The sequence below is a fragment of the Nilaparvata lugens genome, chromosome 13, assembly GCF_014356525.2.
Source record: "Nilaparvata lugens isolate BPH chromosome 13, ASM1435652v1, whole genome shotgun sequence".
Classification (NCBI taxonomy): Eukaryota; Metazoa; Arthropoda; class Insecta; order Hemiptera; family Delphacidae; genus Nilaparvata; species Nilaparvata lugens.
Window position 1 is genome coordinate 8,955,865 of NC_052516.1, and position 22,144 is coordinate 8,978,008.

Here is a 22,144-nt window from a genome sequence, read left to right on the forward strand (position 1 = left end):
GTGAGTACAGACTTATGCACCAGGAACACGTCTCTTTTCATCAGCTGATGCTATACTTGTTATGTCTGTATTTGTATGGATACAGTGAGATACAGATATAACTAGTAGTTCTGTGAACAGTAGACCTCACGCAGTATTCTCATCCACAAGTACCTGATTGAAACTATAGACCTTATGGAAATACAGCAATAAACTGGCTTCTCCACACATCTGTGTAATCACTTTTCAGCTGATTTATGATGAATAATTCTAAAGTCTGATTTTTACTCTAATATTGGCGTATGAAGAAGGCTCTTTTTTCCTTTTATATTATCCTTGAAATGCAAATTTTCCAAAAAACCTTGTACATACGTCGACGCGCAATTAAAAAAGGAACATACCTTTCCTAGGTAATCATCGCGCAATTAAAAAAGGAACATACCTTTCCGAGGTAATCACCTACATAATCATCCTAGATTCCATTCTTTCAACGATATTCTCATATACTACCAAAACTTTGGAAAAATATATAATTTTCTAAAAAAATCTAAAATTAGATAAATCTAATATTATTAGATGGATTAAACACAGTAGTTGGAAAAGAAAAAACAGGCTATTGTCCAAAAATTCTTCAATTTCCTAATTTTATCTTAAATTGTCCAAATATAATGTAATTTTATATTATTTATTTATAATTTTAGATGGAGTGAACAACACAGTAGTTGGAAAAGAAAAAAACAGGCTATTGCCCAAAACTTCTTCAATTTCCTAATTTTGTCTTAAATTGTCCAAATATTATGTCAATTTTTACACTAAATCATCAATCTGAATATACGAATCAGAATAAAAAAACAATTTCAAATTCCATGTGCATTGATATAACAATAATCAATGTGCTAATAGCAGATAGAAAAACCGTTATAAGGAGATTCAATGTCAACTCTTCTAAATCTGTTTGATTATTCAAAATATACACAATCAATATGATAAGTAGCCTAGACAAAATAAGTAATTGTTGAAACAGTAGCCTTATAATTAGAGGACAATCGGAAGAAGATAACTATGTGCCATCTAAATTTGGGAGAGGAATAGCTCAAGGTTACCTTATTTTTCATCTCCCTATCATTTTGATAATGTACTTATTGTAGAAATGAGTAAATGAATAAAGAAGACAAAATGAAATTCACTACAGATGAAAATAAAATTTCCCGTTTCGAGAATAGTTATAACTTTTCAAAAGCAGTAGTTTCCCTTTCAAATAGCAATAGCAAAATAGCATGGACTTATCGTCCAAGCATGGAGTTATTCATTTACTTTTTACTTGTTTTTCATATTAATGTTACAATCTAATATATACTGGAGTGATCCGTGGTCTAGTGGATAGAGTGCTTGCGTAGCAGCATAGAGATCCCGGGGTTCGAACCCCTCTCATTACCAAAAGTTTTTTAACCAGATCACTCCCGTGTTATCGGATGGGCACGTTAAACTGTCGGTCCCGGCTGAAGTATGACAGTCGTAAGGCCCATTGACGGCTTAAATTATATATTCAGGCGGTGGAACATTCCCGAAAGGGAACTCCCCACCAACAAAAGCCATATGAATTTATTTTTTTTTTTATCTAATATATTGCGTTTACTTTGTTTTTAGATACTATGTAATGTATAGTAATGTATAACGTTTTTGAATAAATTGAATTGAATTGAATTACCTCCCCCCACCACAATACAGCAATAACCCCCCCCCAATAGTATTTATCTCCTTAGTACTTATTACCAACCCCTTCTATAGTAATAATTAGCAGTGATTATGTACAAAATATCCTTCGAAAGATAAGTAGCAGTTATTCCTCCCAATAACCGTTACCTCCTCACTCGAATAAGTAGCAGTTATTCTCCCCGACAAAGTCCCCTCTTCAAGTAGCATTTTTCCCCTAAGCAGGCGAACATTTAAGTACAAAGTGTGTCTGGCTTTTTAACAGCTATCGTTAAGTCCCTTTCAAGTCCTAAGTCCCTTTCCAAGTTCCCTCAATCGCGTCCAATATCTTTTTCAGTTGGCAATTCTTTTGAAATGCCTCAATTCACGATAAAGGAATTGGTAGGGTGCAATTCACTTGAAGGTGGCAGCATGTTTTATAGTTTACATCGATGCTTCCCATTGAATTAATGTAGGCTGTTTAGTGGGGATCTCACAATGGTAACTGACAGACGGATGTGAATTGCTTTTGATAAGCTTGATAAGGTGTTTAGTGGGCTTTTATTCTACTTCAAAATAAAATATTACCAGAGACAATATGAAGCTATCATGGTCTATGTGATATTCTCTGTTATAATCAAGAATCATAATCGATCTTAATGTGAATCATGATTCATAATTTATTTAGATATGTAGCTAAGGTGAACGTGATATTTTTGAGCTCAAAACTCAAGTAGTTTTATTCTTTATTTTGTGAATTTAAAGTTTGTTTCATGTTTTCACGAAAGTTTTACTATCAATCTATCTAAATTTGAAATTGTTTGTTTTATTCAAATCTATATTCTCAGATTGTGTGATTTGGTGTAGAAATTGAAATGGACATAACCTATCTCTCTCCTGTATAGGGCTACTTGTAATATAAATATAAAGAAAATAAAAATCTCAGTACCCTTTCACTTGAAAATGGCATAAATGTCCGAAACATGTTGTGATAAAATATTTCAAAATAAGGGTACTGAGGTTTTTATTTTCTTTATATTTGGACATAACCTATGTATAAGATTTGGACAATTTGAAACTAAATTAGGAAACTGAAGAAGTTTTGGGCAATAGCCTGTTTTTTCTATTCCGATCATTGTATTGTTTGTGCTAACCTAATGAATAAATAAACAAATCAACTTATATGGATTCATAATTTCTGAATCATATTGCTGGTTGCACAAAGCCAGTTAAATTTTAATCGTGATTAATTTCACGATAGCCAATCATAGAAGGCGTTTTTTGAAAAGACGGCTTCTCTGATTGGCTCTAGTGGCATTAATCAAGATTAAAATTGAATCGGCTTTTGTGCAACCCGCACTGAGGCTTTTCAACAAAGGCCTTCACTTGTTTCAGTCGCTCAAGAAACCAATCATAGAAGGCTTTTCCGAAAAGAAGGATTCTATGATTGGTTCTCGTGGAATTAATCACGATTAAAACTTGACCGGTTTTGTTTTGCAACCGGGCCATAATGTTCTATTAGAAGGAAGCTATAGTTAGGTCCACGTTATAATGACAGTATTTGATTAACATTGGTGTTGCCATCCTTGTCTATCATTTGACAAAGCAGGTAACACTATCCTTTTCTAACTCAACTAGGCTGCCAGATAGTTTCTCAACAATGTAGAAATATAATTAACTAACAAAATATTTGATCTCAATCTTGAAATTCTATTATTTAATTATTCAGAAATATATCTCCCTGGCTAATAAAATATAATTGATGATTGATAATAAACAATATGCGTGTGGTACGGCACCCTTTTATTGAAACATTTTTAAAAAAAACTTTGAATTAATGTTTTAATAAAAGGGTACTAAATGTTTCTATATTTTTTATTAATTCGAATAAAGTAGCCCATATTAGTGAAGTGATTTTATAATTGATAATTTCTAGCAAGAATAAACAGTTGATATTACATCAGGTTTACGGGTATCAGCAATAAATTCTCTATAGAAGGCAGTGGTAAGGCAGAGAATAGAACGCTGTTCTACTATCTTCCTGCACTGCCATCATAACGTTAACCTCTTCGAAAATCTCCAATAACAAAATATTTTGTGATCTGTTATCAAAACATCTCCTCAGCAAAGTTGAATGAGTTTCCATTATTACATTAATATACAAATAAGCAATCCAATCAATAAAATGTACATAATATTCAAAATACAATATATGAAATATTTACTACAAATATAAATAAATTGTATGTTTTCGGAAATTTACCTATTTAACTACTTAGAGCAGAAGAGATTTACTTTAAACTGTCAGCATTGTTCAAATGAGGATTGCATTGACGTTATCCATCAAAAATGCTGACACTCAAAAGTGAATCTCAAAGCTCAATCTTTTTTTACAGATTGAGTACACCGATCACAGATTTAAAAGAAGTGACACATGTAGCTGGATCGGTCCATTTTTGAAGTGGAAAAAAATTTGATTGTTTCATGTCTGGGGTTGGGTAGAGTTTGAAGGTGTGTTTCCAAATTTGTTTAGAGTATTTCGGGGGTACAATCATGTGGGGTGGAGGGTGGTTAAGGGGTTGTTTCTATAATTGTGTGGAAACGAAAACAATGTTCAAGTTTTTGCGGGTTTGAAAAGTTGATGAACAAGAGAGGCTTGTCAGTGTATTGAGGGTGAGTTTGTGGGGGCTGTAGGTTATGTCTGTGTATTTTTAGGGTTGAGAGGGTTATTTCTAGGGGGTGAGGGGTTGAATTTCGATGTTTTCAACCCCGGGAAGAACAGGGTGGTCCCTGTGTCATTCAGATTTCAACACATGCCGTGACGTGTATATTGTTTGCGTAGAGAATTTCGAACCAATTGATACATTTAATGTATTCATTCGATACATGCGTGACATGTATTCGATGGGGTGGGATTATTCAAGGTCCGAGCAGTGTACAACGATAGAAAAAAATGGGAACAGTGATTGATATCACGAGTAGGCTACATCATCAAACTTTTTTGATTATGGAGTTGATTGAATCATTGATAAATATCGCTTTATTCAAAGGCGGATTCATTCACAATCATGATTGATGGAAACGATAATTGATTGATCAATGATAGATCGTTTCATTGATTGATACGGAAATTTTTGCTCGACTTAGATTGATGGAAATGAATTATTTCCTTTGTTTTATTTTAGTAGGTCTACCTATTGTTTTAGGAGAATGAGTTTTTCCAGTTCTTGATATTATATTATGGTTCTCTATACTCTGTAATGGTTGGTATGATCCCACTATGTAATTTAATGTGAAACATATTGGAATGTGTAAACTGTAATCTCAATACTGTGATTATTAATTTTCCTCTACCTTATCCCAAAATTTTTTCTTTCTCCTACAATTGTTTCCGGCTTCTCCTTCCCAAATTTCTCTTCCTTCTCCTACTCATCCTACTCCTCCTTCAACAACTCCTCCCACTTCTCTTCCTCCTACTCATACTTCTCCATCTCCCTTCCTCCTCCCTTATCTTCTTCTTCGCCAAATTTTCCCATAATTTCTTATGTATCTTCTATTTTGGCGAAATAAATTTCCTCCTCCGACATATCTACCACTTACTCCGGAATTTCTTAATATATAATTCAATTTCATAACTTTACACATTTTCCTATTTCTTCATATTTTCCCCTAATTTCCCGTCTTCTTCTTCTTCTATCTCTCCTTATCCTCATATTTCTCCTTTTTCTTTAGGGTTGTGTGGCAGAGAGGACCAGGAGTCCTAATTCCGCCCTAATAAAGGCATATAATCAATCAATCAATCAATCTTCTTCATATTTCTCATCTCCATCTGCTTCTAGTTCAACATTTTCTTCATCTGCTTCGTCACATGCTCTTCTGCTCTTCGTTCTCCTTCTTGTCCTATTCTTCCTCCTCTTCCCTTACACACTCCTCTACCCACTCCACCACCTCCTCTTTTATATTTTTCCTCTTTCTCCACTACCTCAATCTTTTTCACACCTCTTTTGTTTCTTTATCTTGATTTACTTAATTGATTGGCATCTGTTTCTTCTTCTTTTTCTTCTTCTTTTCCTTCTTCTTCTTTTTTCCCCTCCTCCTCCTCTCCTTTTCCTCCTCCTCCATCTTCTCCTCCCTCTTCTTCTTCTGCTTTTTGTTATCCTCTATTCTATTCCCTTCCACATCCCTTCCTGCTCTTCGTTCCACTTCTCGTCCTCCTTCTCAGCCTTCCTTTCATTTGTCCTCGTCCTCTTCCTACTCCTCCTCTTCCCCCTACTACCCCTCTCCACTCTCTGTCCTCCCCAACCTCCTTTTTCATGTACCCTCTTCCTCCTCCACCTCTAAAACACACCGACACGTTGTAGATTTTATAACAGTATTACACAGTGTCTGCTGTGTTGAGGAGGAGGAGCTGGAGGAAGAGGAGGAGGAGGAGGAGTAGGAGTAGGAGGAGGAGGAGGAGGATGAGGAGGAGGAGGACGAGGAAGAAGAGGTGGAGGAGATGGAGGAGGAGGAGGAGGAGGAAGAGGAGGAGGAGGTGAAGGAGGAGGAGGAGGAGGAGTAGGATGACGAGGTTGAGGAGGTTGATGATGAGGAGAAGGTGTCAGAGGAGGGGTTGTTTATTTAGGTAATCGATAGACTGGGTTGGAAACAGCGGACAAGAGCGAGAGAGAGGAGAGTAGACCAGCGCAGTGCTGCCAATTACCGCCCACAGGGGGCGTCAAATTTCCCAGCGCACTTATTTACAAAAATTCCCTTTTCTCTTTTTTCTTGTCATCGGCGTGTTGTCTGTGGTGTGCTATACAAGACCCTTTTTCAATCTCCTCCCCTACCTCCTCCTCATCATCCTCCTCCTCATCCTCAACCTCCTCATCATCAACCCCATTATTCCCTCCTCGTCATTCTATCTCTCTCCCTTTTCTCAGACTCAATACCATATCACTTCACAGTGATTCATTGCATATGAATGCAGAGCAATTCAAGTTATATCTACATTTGAGTTGGAAAGATTCTATAATATAATCAACTAGAGTGACGTCCAAGTTATAATGGCAGTGTTTGATTAGCAATGGTATTGTTATCATTGTCTATCATTTAACGAAGCTGATAGCGCTATCTCTTTCTCGCTTTGCCAGATCGTCTTTTAACAATATAGTACTAATTATTAATTTACAAAATATTTCATCTTTATTACGAAAATCCATTATGAAGTTATTGAAAGATATTATTTCTTGTTGACCGAGCGAAATGAGGTCTAAGATTGAAGTCGACGGTTTGACATTTCTCTTAATGTTTAAATGTTTATATGTTGCGCATTTACGGCGAAACGCGGTAAAAGATTTTCATGAAATTTGACAGGTATGTTCCTTTTTGAATTGTGCGTAGACGTATATACAAGGTTTTTAGAAATTTTGCATTCCAAGGATAATATAAAAGGATAAAGGATCCTCCTTCATACGCCAATATTAGAGTAAAAATCAGACATTAGAATTATTCATCATAAATCAGCTGACAAGTGATTATACAGATGTGTGAAGAAGCCAGTCTATTGCTGTATTTCCATAAGGTCTATAGTTTCAATCAGGTACTTGTGTATGAGAATACTGCGTGAGGTCTACTTTTCACAGAACTACTAGTTTAATGAAATATAATTGATTATTTTAAACAAGAATGAACAGTTAATATTATGTTAATGAACCTCTATAAGCTACAGGATACATTATAGATGCATTGACAAGACAGAGGATCGGTAACATTTTTCTCCACTGACATTATAACATGGACCTCATCATATCAGGTAACCCGTGCTCCGCAAGGGTCTAATTGAAAACTAGACGTAATGAAATCTTGAAGAATAATAGGCCTATAACCATCCTCGGGGAATTAGGAATCTATATGCAAAGTTTGAAGTTAATAAGTCCAGTAGTTCAGACGTGATGATGCGTCATTCGTGAATTTCCTATCCCTTACATGTATAAAAGCCGATTCTTCTCTTATTATATTATAAAAAAATACACTTTCTTTGAAGAGGATAGTCAATAGTGTTTTCATCATTAAATAATGGAGTTCAAAATTATCAACAGAGATGCTACAGAGTTGAAATATAAAAATCGTCAAATTTTTCACCTTCAATAATTCACCAATAGGAGATTTTAGAGTTTGTTACACAGAGAAATGTATCATATTTATGGAAAATTATCTTCTTTAGCTTCAATCATTCGATTGGTAGGCAACTTTCCATCTTTTTCTATCCAGAGCTGTACTTTTCAGTTGGATGTAGCTCTGGATCCCTTGATCTTTAGTAACTTACTTCAGATATTGTAGCCGAGGTCTTTTACGAGCTCTTTTTCCAATTGAATGGCTTTTAAAAAAAATAAAACAAAACTATAGGTTTATATAATGTATTATACCATATCCACACAGTAACTGGACAGATCAGATTATGAGTTATATCATAGAGGAAAGTGGCAGCAAAAGAATATTCCATCTTCCATGGTTTGTAGAATTCATTCAGTTTGGAAGTTTTGTATCAAGAAATTATGGTCCTGTGTATCAAGTTGACATGATACTGTATCATATTGTGTTGATATTGTATGAAGTTGACATGATACTGTATCATATTGTGTTGATATTGTATCAAGTTGACATTATACAGTTTAATTTTGTGATATGATACAGGAATACAGTGAGTGATGGAGCTTAAAATTCAAATGTTTTACACTTTCAAAATCCCCAAACAATAACTACAAAAACCTCTTCCCAGATACGATTATTTGAAAAGTTTAAAACTTTCAAACCTGGCAAACAAAACTACCAATTTCAGTTTTCTATTTCAAATACGATTATTTGAGAATCTCGTGACGATAACAAATTCGCAAATTCGTGTTCCCCATTTTAAACAACTGAGATATCAACGTGAGCACTATTTTTTGCTCTATTGTTTTTAATTTGTCTAGCTGACAGGGAACCATACGATATATATAACAACTGAGAACTAAAATCAATATCAACCATCCAAATATATGACAAACACAGTCTTAATAATACCAACACATTCGTCAAAGTAATGTATTCATATCGTGTATAGCATTAGTGGACAGAGAGCCTGTTGCTTGTGTGCCAGATTACAAAACGAAATAAATTTGGAATGAGAGGGCATTGTTGAAAGTATAAATGAATAACTAATGAGATTAGTCGTGGACACGTTACACCTCCTCCTCCTCCTCATCATCCTTCTCCTCTTCCTCTTATTTTTCCACCTCATCCTTCTCCTGTCGCTTCTATTTTTTCCTATCCCACCTTCTCATTCCACTATTTATTTATTTTTTTCGCTTGTATTCAGCATTACCTATTATTTGTTCGACCATTCTTTATCACCCTTTATCGATTCGATGTATTTGTCTTAGCTGTTTATTAGGTAATATCGGAGCACCAAACTTCGCTGGTTATTTTTATTTATTGATAAACAGAACACAATTGTCTAAAATGATCGTGTTTATATTTTAGAGCTGGCTACACGTCAACTTATGAATTTCGGGGATGCGATATTTTGATTTTCCACAGAATCACTCGCTCACTTTTTACTATCCACAGACGACGAAAGTCTCAGCTGTTTCAGCCAAGGATGAATTATAATCCTTTTAATGTCGTTCAGCGAGTTTTCCCGAGGATGAGACCAAGTGCAATCGAATTTAATATATAATAAACCCACTATGTTCCAAATTTTGTGAAAATTGCTGCTCAACACTAAATCTGCTGCAAAAGTTGTAGGGAAATTTGTAAAAGTGTGAAATTACACATCAAAATCAAGAGAATTTAATGTTCTATAACCTCAATATCAATATGAATTTTTCCCATCGATTTATGAAAGTTATAAGAGCAAAAATAAAAAAAAATGGTGGCAAAAGTGTTTTTTTTTTCAAAAATGTCACACCTTCAAGAGCGGATATCTCGAAAACTAGAGGAGATATAAAAAAGTTGTGGAATGAATATTGTAGGAAATTATGTAAGCTTTAATTTGTTATATGACAGTCAGGTTCTTGAGATACATCGTTTTTGAGTTTTATGCGAGAAACCAAAAAGTGGTACCTTTAGCACAGGGAGTATGGTTGGGGACTTTTGATATGTTTACCTCCTTACTACCCTGAAAAGAACTGTGGGGTCAAAAATTGTCTTCCAAACATTTCCCTATATACCCTTTTTTGAGCATTCATTGCCTGGACTGAATACTCTATTCACACATTGATCCACACTTCAAGTGGGATATATTCCCTCTAATTTCAATAATTTTACAGCTTTGTTATATTGTAATGATGTATTATGTTGTGAGAATGATTTGTTTAGAACAGAAATAGTATATTTCGCACCTAGAGCAGAAAATGTGATTTTTCCGGCTCGAAATCGGTTTTCAAGTCCGAGGCCGTAGGCCCAGGACTAGAAAAGATTGAGAGCCGGAAAATCATTTTTGCCCCTGGTGCGAACGCTATTTTTCGCCACACACAAAAATAATATATATATATATATGAGAATAGTTGTTTACTAAGCACTTCCGAAAGCAGAAGTGGAAGGTGATAACTCTAGCAAATCTGAGGTAATCTGAATATCAGTAAATTGTCCAAGTATTTTTATTTTTTATTCTGATTTGTCCAAATAACCTAAAAGATGATGTTCAATTTATTATGTGGGAGGTTGAGTTTAAACTTTTTTATTCTTTCAAATGACAATAAGATGATATTATTATAAATGTTTTAATTATTGAATAATGAACACAAATAATGAAAAGTTTTTTGATCGGCTGTTTTTTGATCACCTTTCTTAGTTCCATGTTAGCGGCTGGAAAGGGTCCTCTTTCCGGCCTAGGCCGGAAAGAAACCTGTTCTGACGACAGACGAGAGTCGTCTGCAAACTATGTCTTGCAGATCTACGTAGGGACTGGAAAACAGCTGCTTTCTGTGCAGTGTGGCGAAAAATAATAATATTTATTCAAGATGATGGTTCTAGATCCATCCTGTGCTGCAATATATTAACACAGTATTCCGATGTTAAAAACAACGACATTACAATCAAACATTACGATCATTCATTACGATTGAATGTCGTTGTTTTAAACATCAAAATAATGTAGCCTACAGTACTGTTTATTCATTTCACTCCACTTTACCTATCAATTATACCAGGAATATTCACGAAATAATATTATACTCATCCTTGTGTGAAATATATAATTCACTAGTGGGTCCAGTTTCAATAATTGGCTTCACAAATTATCGATTCTAAATAAATAAATTCCCTCTAGAGGAGAAAAATGAATTGATTTCCAAAACGATGCAGAAAGCTTATACTGGCCATTCATGCATGAAGTTATTAGTGTGGGAATGGACAGGTGTCATCGATAACAAAATTTCTCAATATTCTGAAACGGGAAACTCTAGATTTGTTTATTATTTTGATACAAAAATGTCAGATCATCTCTACCTGTCCCGGACAAAAACCCTGGATTTCAATGAGGGATTTCCTATTTTGAATGTTATCAGATCCAGTGGCGATAACCGATTAGTTTTGACATGTTGGTGTTGGTCTGAATGTTTTAATCTCGGGGATTACTGGATTATTATGAACACTTGACATTTGAAATAATGATTGTTGAATGGAAATTTTGTTGAAAATTAATTGCTATTCAAGTGATGGTTTCTCTTATCATATTATGCAATATGCAATCTACTGAAGTCTTTGATTGGAGATACTGTTTTCCTGATGATGGGATTTGTTATTTGTTTGGGGGAATACTAATGATACATCCTATTATATTAAGCGAGCAATTCCTGTATTTTTATATCTGGTTATTCATGTTCAACGGATCTCAGAAACGGCTCTAACGATTTCCACGAAATTTGGAACATAGTAGGTTTATTATATAAAAATTCGATTGCACTAGGTTTCATCCCTGGGAAAACTCGCTGAAGGACATGAAAAGGATGGCAATTATTCATCCTTGGAAAAACAGATGATAATTTCGTTTACACAAAAATGACTCTAGCCTCACTTTTAGATGATAGAATTTGGAATACAATGAAATAAACTGGATCTCTCTATCCTCATTGAGTGCTGGGTTAAAATTTGTTAAAAATGTGTAAATTTTTTGGAAAAACTTAAATTTGGAAGAAATTTTTCTTTTTAATTATTCCGTTTTCAATCGACTATTATCTTCCGATTTCAACTATTTACATTTATAATTCAAAATCCCTCTGGGCGTAATTTTTTGATCTATATGACTGTTAAAATATTCACAACTTTTGGAAATATACAGTATATTGGAGTTATAGATGATCTTTCGAGATTATAAACTTCTTTATTATTCATTGTGATAAAAAATATAAAACACGAGGTAATCAAAGTACCTATGCATATCAACCTTCTAGACTCAGAGTTGCTCATGGAATATAAAACACTTGTTATCTTACCTACCCTTTCAAACAGATCCAGTTGCATCCAAACAATAACTAGTTTACAATGCAACAAACTTATTAACAAAGTTGTCCCGGATTATAATTAACAGGAACTCTGAAGTTGCCAGTGGTTGACAGCGGTGTGAAGGCTGTAACTGACTAACGTTGGTTTCATTTCTGAACCAATCAACTCTCAGGCGTGAAGGGAGTAACTAGCTAACAGTGGTTACATTTCTGGAGTGATCAGATCGTAGGCGTGAAGGCAATAACTAGCTAACATTGATTTCATTTCTGGCGTGAATGGGTCGGAGGCGTGAAGGGACTAACCACCTAACATTGGTTTCATTCCTGGAGCAATCAAGCTATGTGTGTGGAAGGATAAACTAGCTAACAGTGGTTTCATTTCTGGAGTGATCGGATCGTAAGCGTGGAGGGACTAACCGGCTAACATTGGTTTCAATCCTGGAGCAATCAGAGAACAAGCGTGAAAGGACTGACTTCCTAACATTGGTTTCATTCTTAGAGCAAACAGGTTGAGTACGTGAAAGGAGTAACTATCTAACAGTGGATTCATTTCTCAAGCGTGAAAGGGCTGACTTGCTAACATTGGTTTTATTTCACAAGCTTGGAACAATAAGTAAACTTGCGTAACTTAATTAATAAAGTAGGAGTGCACGAGGATCCGATTTGATGCAATTAGATGGCTTTGAAAGAAGATTATTCTTTGTAGTGAATATTTTGAGAACCACGTGCAAATCTGTGTTAACTTTGTTAGCTATTTGGGTCAGAATATCCACAGAGTGAAAAGTAGTGCTTTAGTGCTTTGGAGAGAACTCAAATTGTGAGTCCACCACACTGTCCATTGGGAGGTTCTCAGTTCGACAACTTCTCTATCTATCAAGTATTCTGAAAGTTTTTTGAGCGACTGAAACAAATATGAAGGTCTTTGTTGAAAAGCCTCAGTGCGGGTTGCACAAAATCCGGTTAAATTTTAATCATTATCAATTCAAGCTACTTGAATTCTCATGTTTATTGTTTTCTACGCCATGAGAAGTAAATCCAAAAGATTTAATCTCTACTAATTTTCCGAAGAAGTTGCTGATTTGTGTTCAGAATATTCAAATTTATGGTCTACTTTTGTGATAAGTTGTTCTTGAGTTTTAGTACCGGTTGCACAACAGCCGGTTAAATTTTAATCATGATTAACTAGTCATGATTAACTCCACTAGAACCAATCAGAGAAGACGTCTTTTCAAAAACGCCTCCTCTGATTGGTTCTCGTGGAATTAATCAAGGTTAAAATTTAACCGGGCTTTAGAGCTTGTTTGGGAATCATCTTCAACTTTAAACTAAACGAACGGGAACTTTTTTTTTAATTTGGAAGACATTGGGACAAAGATATAGCTAAATATTTTCGAATATAATAGATAATAGTATCTCACATCACAAGGACGGGAAGGGGCCTTTTGCAGGCGAGAATGATGTTCCTATGTGAGGCGTTAGTCGAATCTAGAATTTCATTGGAGCACTGCAAAAGCCATTCACGTCCAAGTAATGTACACTACTTTTTGTCATGATAATCTAAAGACGAATAATTGAGAAATAGAAAACATTACCAGCTTGTGCTGAACTTACTACATGCATTCTATAAACATGACCTAGTTTACAAATTCCGAATCAGGAATTTAGTGGAAGTTGACAAAACTTCCAACTGGAGCACTGAAGGTGGTTTTTTGTAGCAGTTTTGCTGCTCCTATTTCGGAACTAAAGTGCGAGATAAATTACTTTTAACATGAAGAGGAGAAACCCATTTCTCCCTCCACAGTTTGTAGCATAGACAGAGACGGACATCCTGCGCACAATTGGATGAGCTGTCATTTTGCTTCATGTTCTTGTGATGAGAACATCTCTGTAACATACACAAACCAATATACCTGCTGACCTACACTATTTGGAACATTGCCAGCAATAGATGGAGGGGAGTGTTGCCGCGTCACGTTACAAAGCTCTCTCACTCAGACACAAAAGAAGGAGAATGCTGCTAGGTAGTGGGAGTGATTAGTGGAGGATAGAGCATCGGACCTCTCCGTCTTTGAGAAAGAGCCGTGTTAAAAGTAATTTATCTCGCACTTTAGAAAACATACTTGACTGTAAAGAGAACATATGGTTTCATTACTGTAGAGTATGCTGTAATGAGAATCATATGTTTATTTGTTCTGCAAACAGCTGTTTACCAGCTTGATTCCACGCATGGAAAACAGCTGAGATTAAATGACTATGACAATTAAATGATCGGAGCGTTGAGTACCTTTTTTCAACAAACTTTTCAACAAACTGGACCTTCGTTAACTTATTCGGAAAAACGGAAAAAACCCGTGTTATCTCAAGTGAAGCATTTGACAATCTCAAAGGGATTAGATCAATGGATTATAAATATTCGACAGTTGCAACTGATTTGAAAGAGAAAATGATATTTTCAAATCAGAGACAGCAGGGAAGGAATAAGAGAATGAGAAGAAGAAGAAGAAGGAGAAGGAGATGAAGAAAAAGATGAAAACAGGTGCAGGCAGATCATAAAGACGAGAACTACTAGAAAACTAGGACACACGGGAAGGTGTGAAGTGATGTTCCTCTCCTACAAACTTTTCTTATTTCTATCTTCCTCCCCGCCAATCGAACTCTTCTTCTTCTTCTTCTTCTTCTTATCCTTCTTCTCCGTCTTTTTTCGCTCATCAAAGTGGTGTGAGAAAAAACGAAGAGGAGGAAATCTTGAAGAAACTTTTCAAGAATATTGAAGCGCGTCGAACACTCGAGTTTAGAAGTGCCATTTTCCGATTACCTCCTCCTCATTCTCCTCCTCCTCTACCACCTACTCCTCCTCATCCTTCTCGTCCTTCTTCTCCACCATCACCGCCTCCTCCTCATCCTCTTTCCTCAAAGCCCCACATCACATTTATCCCTCGCAATATTATTTCCTTCTCATCCTCCTCCGATCACTCCTCCTTCTCCACCATCCAATACTCAGCCTCTATATAGTCTTAAGTTTATCCTTCTCTCTCAAATCGCCTTCTATCCTTCTTGTCGGTTTCTCAAATAGGCCTAAAATTCGGTGACGTGGTGGCGGGACTTACATGCGGTGGACTTTGATACGAACCTATTAACAAAATCTAAATAGCAAAATTCAACCGTGGACTTTCCTATAAACTGTCACGTGTATTCCTCATCTTGTATGTATCTGTTTATGCAGAGAATAATGAGTGAGAACTAAAATAAAGTTGAAAACTTTATCTCTGTATCTGTTCATAAAGAAAATATAGATTAAAGAATAAAATAAGGTTGAAAACAGGATACTTAGTGCCGGTTGCACAAAAGCCGGTTAAATTTTAACCGTGATTGATTCCACGAGAACCAATCAGAGGAGCAGTCTTATCAAAAAAGCCTTCTCTGATTGGTTCTCGTAAAATTAATCACGGTTAAAATTTAAACGGCTTTTGTGGAACCGTGTCCCAATCTTCAAATTATTAAGAAAACGATTACTGAAAAGAGTATAATTATTGTGAAACTAATAACAACATCGTAATTCCAGTGTAAATAATTCATAACAGCTATCACGTATTCGGGTAATCTAGGTGAAGCATTACATTTTGAACGATTTAGTACCTGTGAGGAATAATATAATAGATATTTCATCATAATTCATTTATTTATTCGTAGATACATTCACAAATCATAAAAATATGATTGGGAAGGAAGAACAGGCTTGGCCCAAAACTATTCCATTCCCAAATTTTGATAATGTCCAGAAAGGAGGTTATGTTTCTACTGCAAAAAGTCCAAGTTCAATTTTAGTCCATAAATATATATTAGTAAGATATTTTAAATTTATCTATTCATTATAAAGAAATTAGTACCTTATCTTTTGGTAGAGAGTTATTGGGGAGGATATTTTTAATATTCTTTCCGAAGAATGGACGTTGATATGTCCAAAGCTCCGCCAATTTATGTAGATGCATAACAATATAATTATCTATAGTTATTATATTACAAATTGCTTTTTCATATACAGTTCAATAATTATTTTCTTAGTCTATATTATGTAAATTCATCTATAATTTTGCTGTATTGTAAGCTATTGTATATGAGTGTATAAGCCAGTATTATTATTATTATTATTATATTATTATTATTATTATTAGTATATATATATATATATATATATATATATATATATATATATATATATATATATATATCTAAGAATAAAGTATGAGAGAAGGTATGGGAAGATATTGAGGACTGTTAATTCCCAATCATCAATAAGAAATAGCTTACTGAATCGAGTATTCCCTAGGAACCTAGGTATCCACTGTTAACTAAATCAAAAGAGTTTTTTGATTCCCTGAAGATGTAGAACAGCTATTGAGTATTTCAAGTGGAGCATTAAATTATAAAACATTCATTACCAGTGAGAAATTCCAAGAGTAAAGTTGAAAGGCGAAAGAGAAGAAGAGTTGGATGAGAAATAGAAAAAATTAACAAAAAGGAGAAAAGATTGGAAGAAGAAGGAGATAATAGAAAGAAGCACAAGAGAAGTGTGAAATAGAAAAAATTAACAAAAAGGAGAAAAGAGTGGAAGAAGAAGGAGATAATAGAAAGAAGCACAAGAGAAGTGTGAAATAGAAAAAATTACCAAAAAGGAGAAAAGAGTGGAAGAAGAAGGAGATAATAGAAAGAAGCACAAGAGAAGTGTGAAATAGAAAAAATTACCAAAAAGGAGAAAAGAGTGGAAGAAGAAGGAGATAATAGAAAGAAGCACAAGAGAAGTGTGAAATAGAAAAAATTACCAAAAAGGAGAAAAGAGTGGAAGAAGAAGGAGATAATAGAAAGAAGCACAAGAGAAGTGTGAAATAGAGATTACAATGTTAGAGAGTCACATTGAGAAAATAGTATTCTTCATCAATTTGGAATTTGGAATATGTTTATGGGGTAATTTGGAATATGGAATTTGGGGTAAGCAAATTGGGAACTCTGGAGACAGAGAGAATAACGGTGATAGAGGATGTATGAAAAGAATACATAATGATGATAGAGGTGGAGAAGGGAATACAGTCTATTGAGAATGAAGCGGAAGTGAAAGAAGAAGAAGGAGGGGAGAGTAAAGGAGGATTGGAAGAAGATGCTAGTAATGAAAAGGGGAGAAGAGAGATATTGTCTCTATACAAATGGAGAGAATATTATAATAATGGAAAGAAAAGACTTAACAGTCGTCTATTGATGTTTTAAAATTCATAATAAAAATTAATTCACAAAAAAATTCTCACAAATATGAGAGACGTGATGAAGATGGAAAAGATCATGTGTAGAGGAGAACATAAATAAGGAGAAGAAGAAGGAGAGAAAAAGGAGGAAAAGGAGAAGAAAAGTGTGATAGACGAGAATAAAGACGAAGAAGAAGAAGAAGAAGAAGAAGAAGAAGAAGAAGAAGAAAATGTAGAAGAACAACAAGAATAAGAAGAGGAAGAAGAAGAAGAAGAAGAAGAAAAAAATGTAGAAGAAGAAAAAGAATAAGAAGAAGAAAAAAGAACAAGGAGGAGAAAAAGGGAAAGAAGAAGAGGTAAGAGAAGAAGTAGAAGAGTAGGAGAAGAGTTTAAGTTGATAGAAGGTTATTAATAGGGCTGAGACTCCCTTTTGCTTCTTGGCCATTGAAAAACGAGGGTAATGAAGAGCGTCTTTCTACCTACACTTAAGGGATTCTCTTTTCCTCCTCCTCAGCCACCTCCTCCTCCTCCTCCTCCTCCTCCTCCACCTTCTCTCCCACCACCACCTCCTCGCTCTCCTAACTACCTAATCATCCTTGAAATACCTTCCATCAAAACTCATAAGCAGTGAAGGCATTCTCTCCAGCGAATTCCCTGTTCTGATGTAATAGAACACAGCATACTTTTATAGTCTTGTTCGTTTTGTTTTGCATTCCCTGATATTCCCCTGAAGTATTTAATTATTGTTTCTCTTGCATTATAAATACAATTTGTTACTGAGCTTCAGTAAAGAATTGGTGAAAATTGTAATTAAAATCGGGAAAGTTCCTACTAATCATGACAGATGAAGAGAATGATTTTTTGAATGGCATACCTACGGAAGCATTTGATTATTGTTTCTCTTGTATTAAGTAACGGATTGATAAATAGTACCTTCTACTATTTCGCACCTAGAGCAGAAAATGAGATTTTTCCGGCACGAAATCGGTTTTCAAGTCCGATGCCGTAGGCCGTGGACTAGAAAAGATTGAGAGCCGGAAAAACATTTTTGCCGTGGTGCTAACGCTATTTTTCGGCACACACAAAAATAAACAATATATATATGAGAATAGTTGTTTACTAAGCACTTCCGAAAGCAGAAGTGGAAGGTGATAGCTCTAGCAAATCAGAGGTAATCTGAATATCAGGTAATTGTCCAAGTATATTTATTTTTTATTCTGATTTGTCTAAATAGCCTAAAAGATGATGTTCAATTATGTGGGAGGTTGAGTTTATACTTTTTTATTCTTTCAAATGAGAATAAGATGATATTATTATGAATGTTTTAATTATTGAATAATGAACACAAATAATGAAAAGTTTTTCGATCAGCTGTTTTTTGATCACCTTTCTTAGTTCCATGTTAACGGCTGGAAAGGGTACTCTTTCCGGCCTAGGCCGGAAAGAAACCTGTTCTGACGTCAGACGAGAGTCGTCTGCAAACAACGTTTTTCAGATCTACGTAGGGACTGGAAAACAGCTGCTTTCTGTGCAGTGTGGCGAAAAATTGTAATCAAAATTGGGAAAGTTTATATTGATCATGACAGATGAACAGAATTGAAGTCAAATTTGTTCAATGTAAGTGAAGATTTCATAGATCCCTATGAGCTAATAAATAATATAAAGTGTGTTTGAAATCCACTTTCTAGGGTGAGGTCCACGTTATAATGGCACTGTTTGATTAGCAATGGTATGCTATCCTTGTCTGTCATTCAACAAAACTGATAGCGCTATCTCTTCCTCGCTTTGATCTGTTGACAGATCGGCTTCTAACAATGTAGAATGGATAATCAATTAACAAAATATTTCAAATAATTTATGAAGATTCATTATGAAATTTTTGGGAAATATAATTTCTTGCTTAATAGAATATAATTGATTATTTTGTACGAGGATGAACAATTAATATTCCATTAATTGACCGAGCGAAGTGAGGTCTAAGATTCAAGTCGACGGTTTGGCATTTTTCTTAATGTTTAAATGTTCATATGCTTATATGTTGCGCATTCACGGCGAAACGCGGTAATAATTTTCATGAAACTTGACAGGTATGTTCCTTTATTAATTGCTCGTCAACGTATATACAAGGTTTTTGGAAATTTTGCATTTCAAGGATAATATAAATAATATAATATGAAGGAAAAAGGAACCTCCATCATACGCCAATATTGGAGTAAAAATCAGACTATAGAATTATTCATCATAAATCAGCTGACAAGTGATTACACAGATGTGTGGAGAAGCCAGTCTATTGCTGCATTTCCATAAGGTCTATAGTTTCAATCAGGTACTTGTGGATGAGAAAACTGCGTGAGGTCTACTGTTCACAGAACTACTAGTAAACCTGTATCAGCTACCGTTAAGAAGGCATTGACTAGACAGTGAGGATCGGCAACGTTGTTCTCCTATCTTTCTCCCCTGCCATTATAACGTGGACCTCACTATAGCTTTGCTCCACTTGGCTTATCCTTCCTCATTAACTTTTCTATTAGAAAGAAATATTGATGTCAATAACTAACATGTTCCTACACACATTTTGTTTCAAGTAAGTCCAACGATACTCACTATTCTTCCATGAGAAATTTGTTTATCCATGTATAAATTGTCTTTTTTCCATGTCTTAATTTTATTATTATGGCCCATATGCACAATCTTGGTTTGAACTGAGATTAACCTTCCGGAAGTCGCGTCCTACTCAATCACACGAGCAGTCACGTGTTTATAATTTTTAGAACATCCTCTTACCTGTTACTGAACATTCTGTATAAACTCTGTTTACTATCAAAACATATTAAATTACCTCCAAAGATCAGTCCATATCCTCAATGAAAAAGGTCAGAAATATAATTTAAAAATATCAACTAAAAAAAAAAATTATGGCATTCAGAGGCAAATATCCGGTCAGATCGAAAATTGTTATTAATAATACAGTATTGGAACAAGTTTCTCAATATACATATCTAGGAAGTGTCATTAGTTTCAAAGATGAATTAGATATTGATAAGAAAATAGGAAAGTTCCAAATGAAATGTGGAAATATCAGCAGGACTTTGGGTAAATAAGCTAGAACAGATACAATTATGAAATTTTATAAGGTAATGGCCGCTCCAGTCCTCCTCTATGGTAGTGAATCATTGGTTACTACGAAGCCACTTGAAAGTAGAGTGCAGGCAGCCGAGATGAGATTTCTCCGAAGAACCAAGGGATGTGACAGAAGAGATCATTTTGGGGAATGAAGATATTAGGAAAGAATTGGAAATCTGCAGCATGAATGAAAGAGTTACGGATAATCGGCATCAATGGGGAGAGCATGTTCAAAGAATGTCAGCTGAAAGAATACCATTTAAAGTCTATAATTATCAGCCAGTAGGCAAAAGAGATGTTGGCAGACCACGCAAGCGGTGGCAATAATACGATTTTTTATGTTTATTTGAATAATTGGCTAGATGTGAGTCGGAACAGGTTAACTAAATCCTTGTTTGTAAGAAGAAGAAGAAGAAGAAGAACATATTAAATTATTGTATAATTAATATTTTCATCTCATTGGATCATTTTACGCCTATGAACATCTGCATGATTACCTTTTCGTAGCCCAATAAGGTACACCAAGCAAAGCCATCAATTCTAATAATAATAATATGTGTTATTAGTTCGTTTACAGTCCCCGTATACAATCTTTCCCATCTTATGCACAGTGCGACTTATGCACTATCGCGACTAAATGGCACCTAAAGACTGAACCATTGCTCGGTTGATACTGCAACTCAGTAGAGTGATGGGGGAAAGTTTTGGAATGCATAGGTGACTCATTCACTGACACCACTCCATTCAATAGTTTTGTGCAGCAAAAAAACTGGTACTGTTGTATTTTTTACAACAGCACGACTGCCGGAAGGTTAATCAACTGTAGGTTTGAACTCGGAATAAATGAATATTTTTATCAATGAAAAATGACTAAAAATGTAGTGAAATGTAGTAGAACTCACTTGTCTTCTATGAGGAACTTGTCTCCCTCGGACTGGATGCAGTTGCCCTTGTATTGGATTGAGGTGCTGTTGATGATCACTGTGCGAACCCCGCTCTGAAACCATCTGCCCGCCCAATCCTCAGGGAATGTACACGAATCTGCAACAAAAACACACAAAAACTTGTGAATTTCATTGATAAATTGAAAAATAAGCAACAAAAATGACACAAGAACTTGTGAATTACATTTAAAAATCCACAAATCTGCAACAAAAATGACATAATAACTTGTAAATTCCTTTCCTAAATCAACAATTCTGCAACATAAATGTTTATGATGTAAAAAAATGAAACAACAGCTTGTAGATTCCATTGATGAATTAACGTATCTTCAACAAAAATGACTCAACAACTTGTAAAATACTTTGATAATTACAGAAATCTGCAACGAAAACGACACAAAACTTGTGAATTACATATTTATAAACCTACGAATTTGCAGAAAAAATGACAGAACAGCTTGTGAATTATATTTGTATAAATCCAGGAATGAGCACCAAGAATAGCTCATCAACTCGTAGATTTCGCCGATGAATAGAGAGATTAGAAGAATGTTGATGGAAATAAAATTTTTCATTTATCTATTCACAGATGCAATAATTGTATTAGGTTCAAAATTGTGACTTCTATACGATACTACATAATATAGGCCCTGTTGCACGAAAGCCGGTTGAATTTTAACCGTGATTAATTACAGGAGAAGCAGTC

At 35.0% G+C, this 22,144-nt stretch overlaps 1 protein-coding gene across 3 annotated transcripts in view; it reads right to left on the bottom strand.

The window, feature by feature from the left end:
* The window catches only part of LOC111057455, a 356,053-nt gene that overhangs the window by 191,881 nt on the left and 142,028 nt on the right, over positions 1 to 22,144 (bottom strand). For all 3 annotated transcript variants that reach the window (XR_005572751.1, XM_039439738.1, XM_039439739.1), the window contains exon 3: positions 21,397 to 21,535. Coding sequence is in view for 2 of the 3 variants with exons in the window: in XM_039439738.1 (XP_039295672.1) it covers positions 21,397 to 21,535 (139 nt within the window). In the remaining variant the exon portion in view is untranslated. The remainder of the gene's footprint in view (positions 1 to 21,396; positions 21,536 to 22,144) is intronic.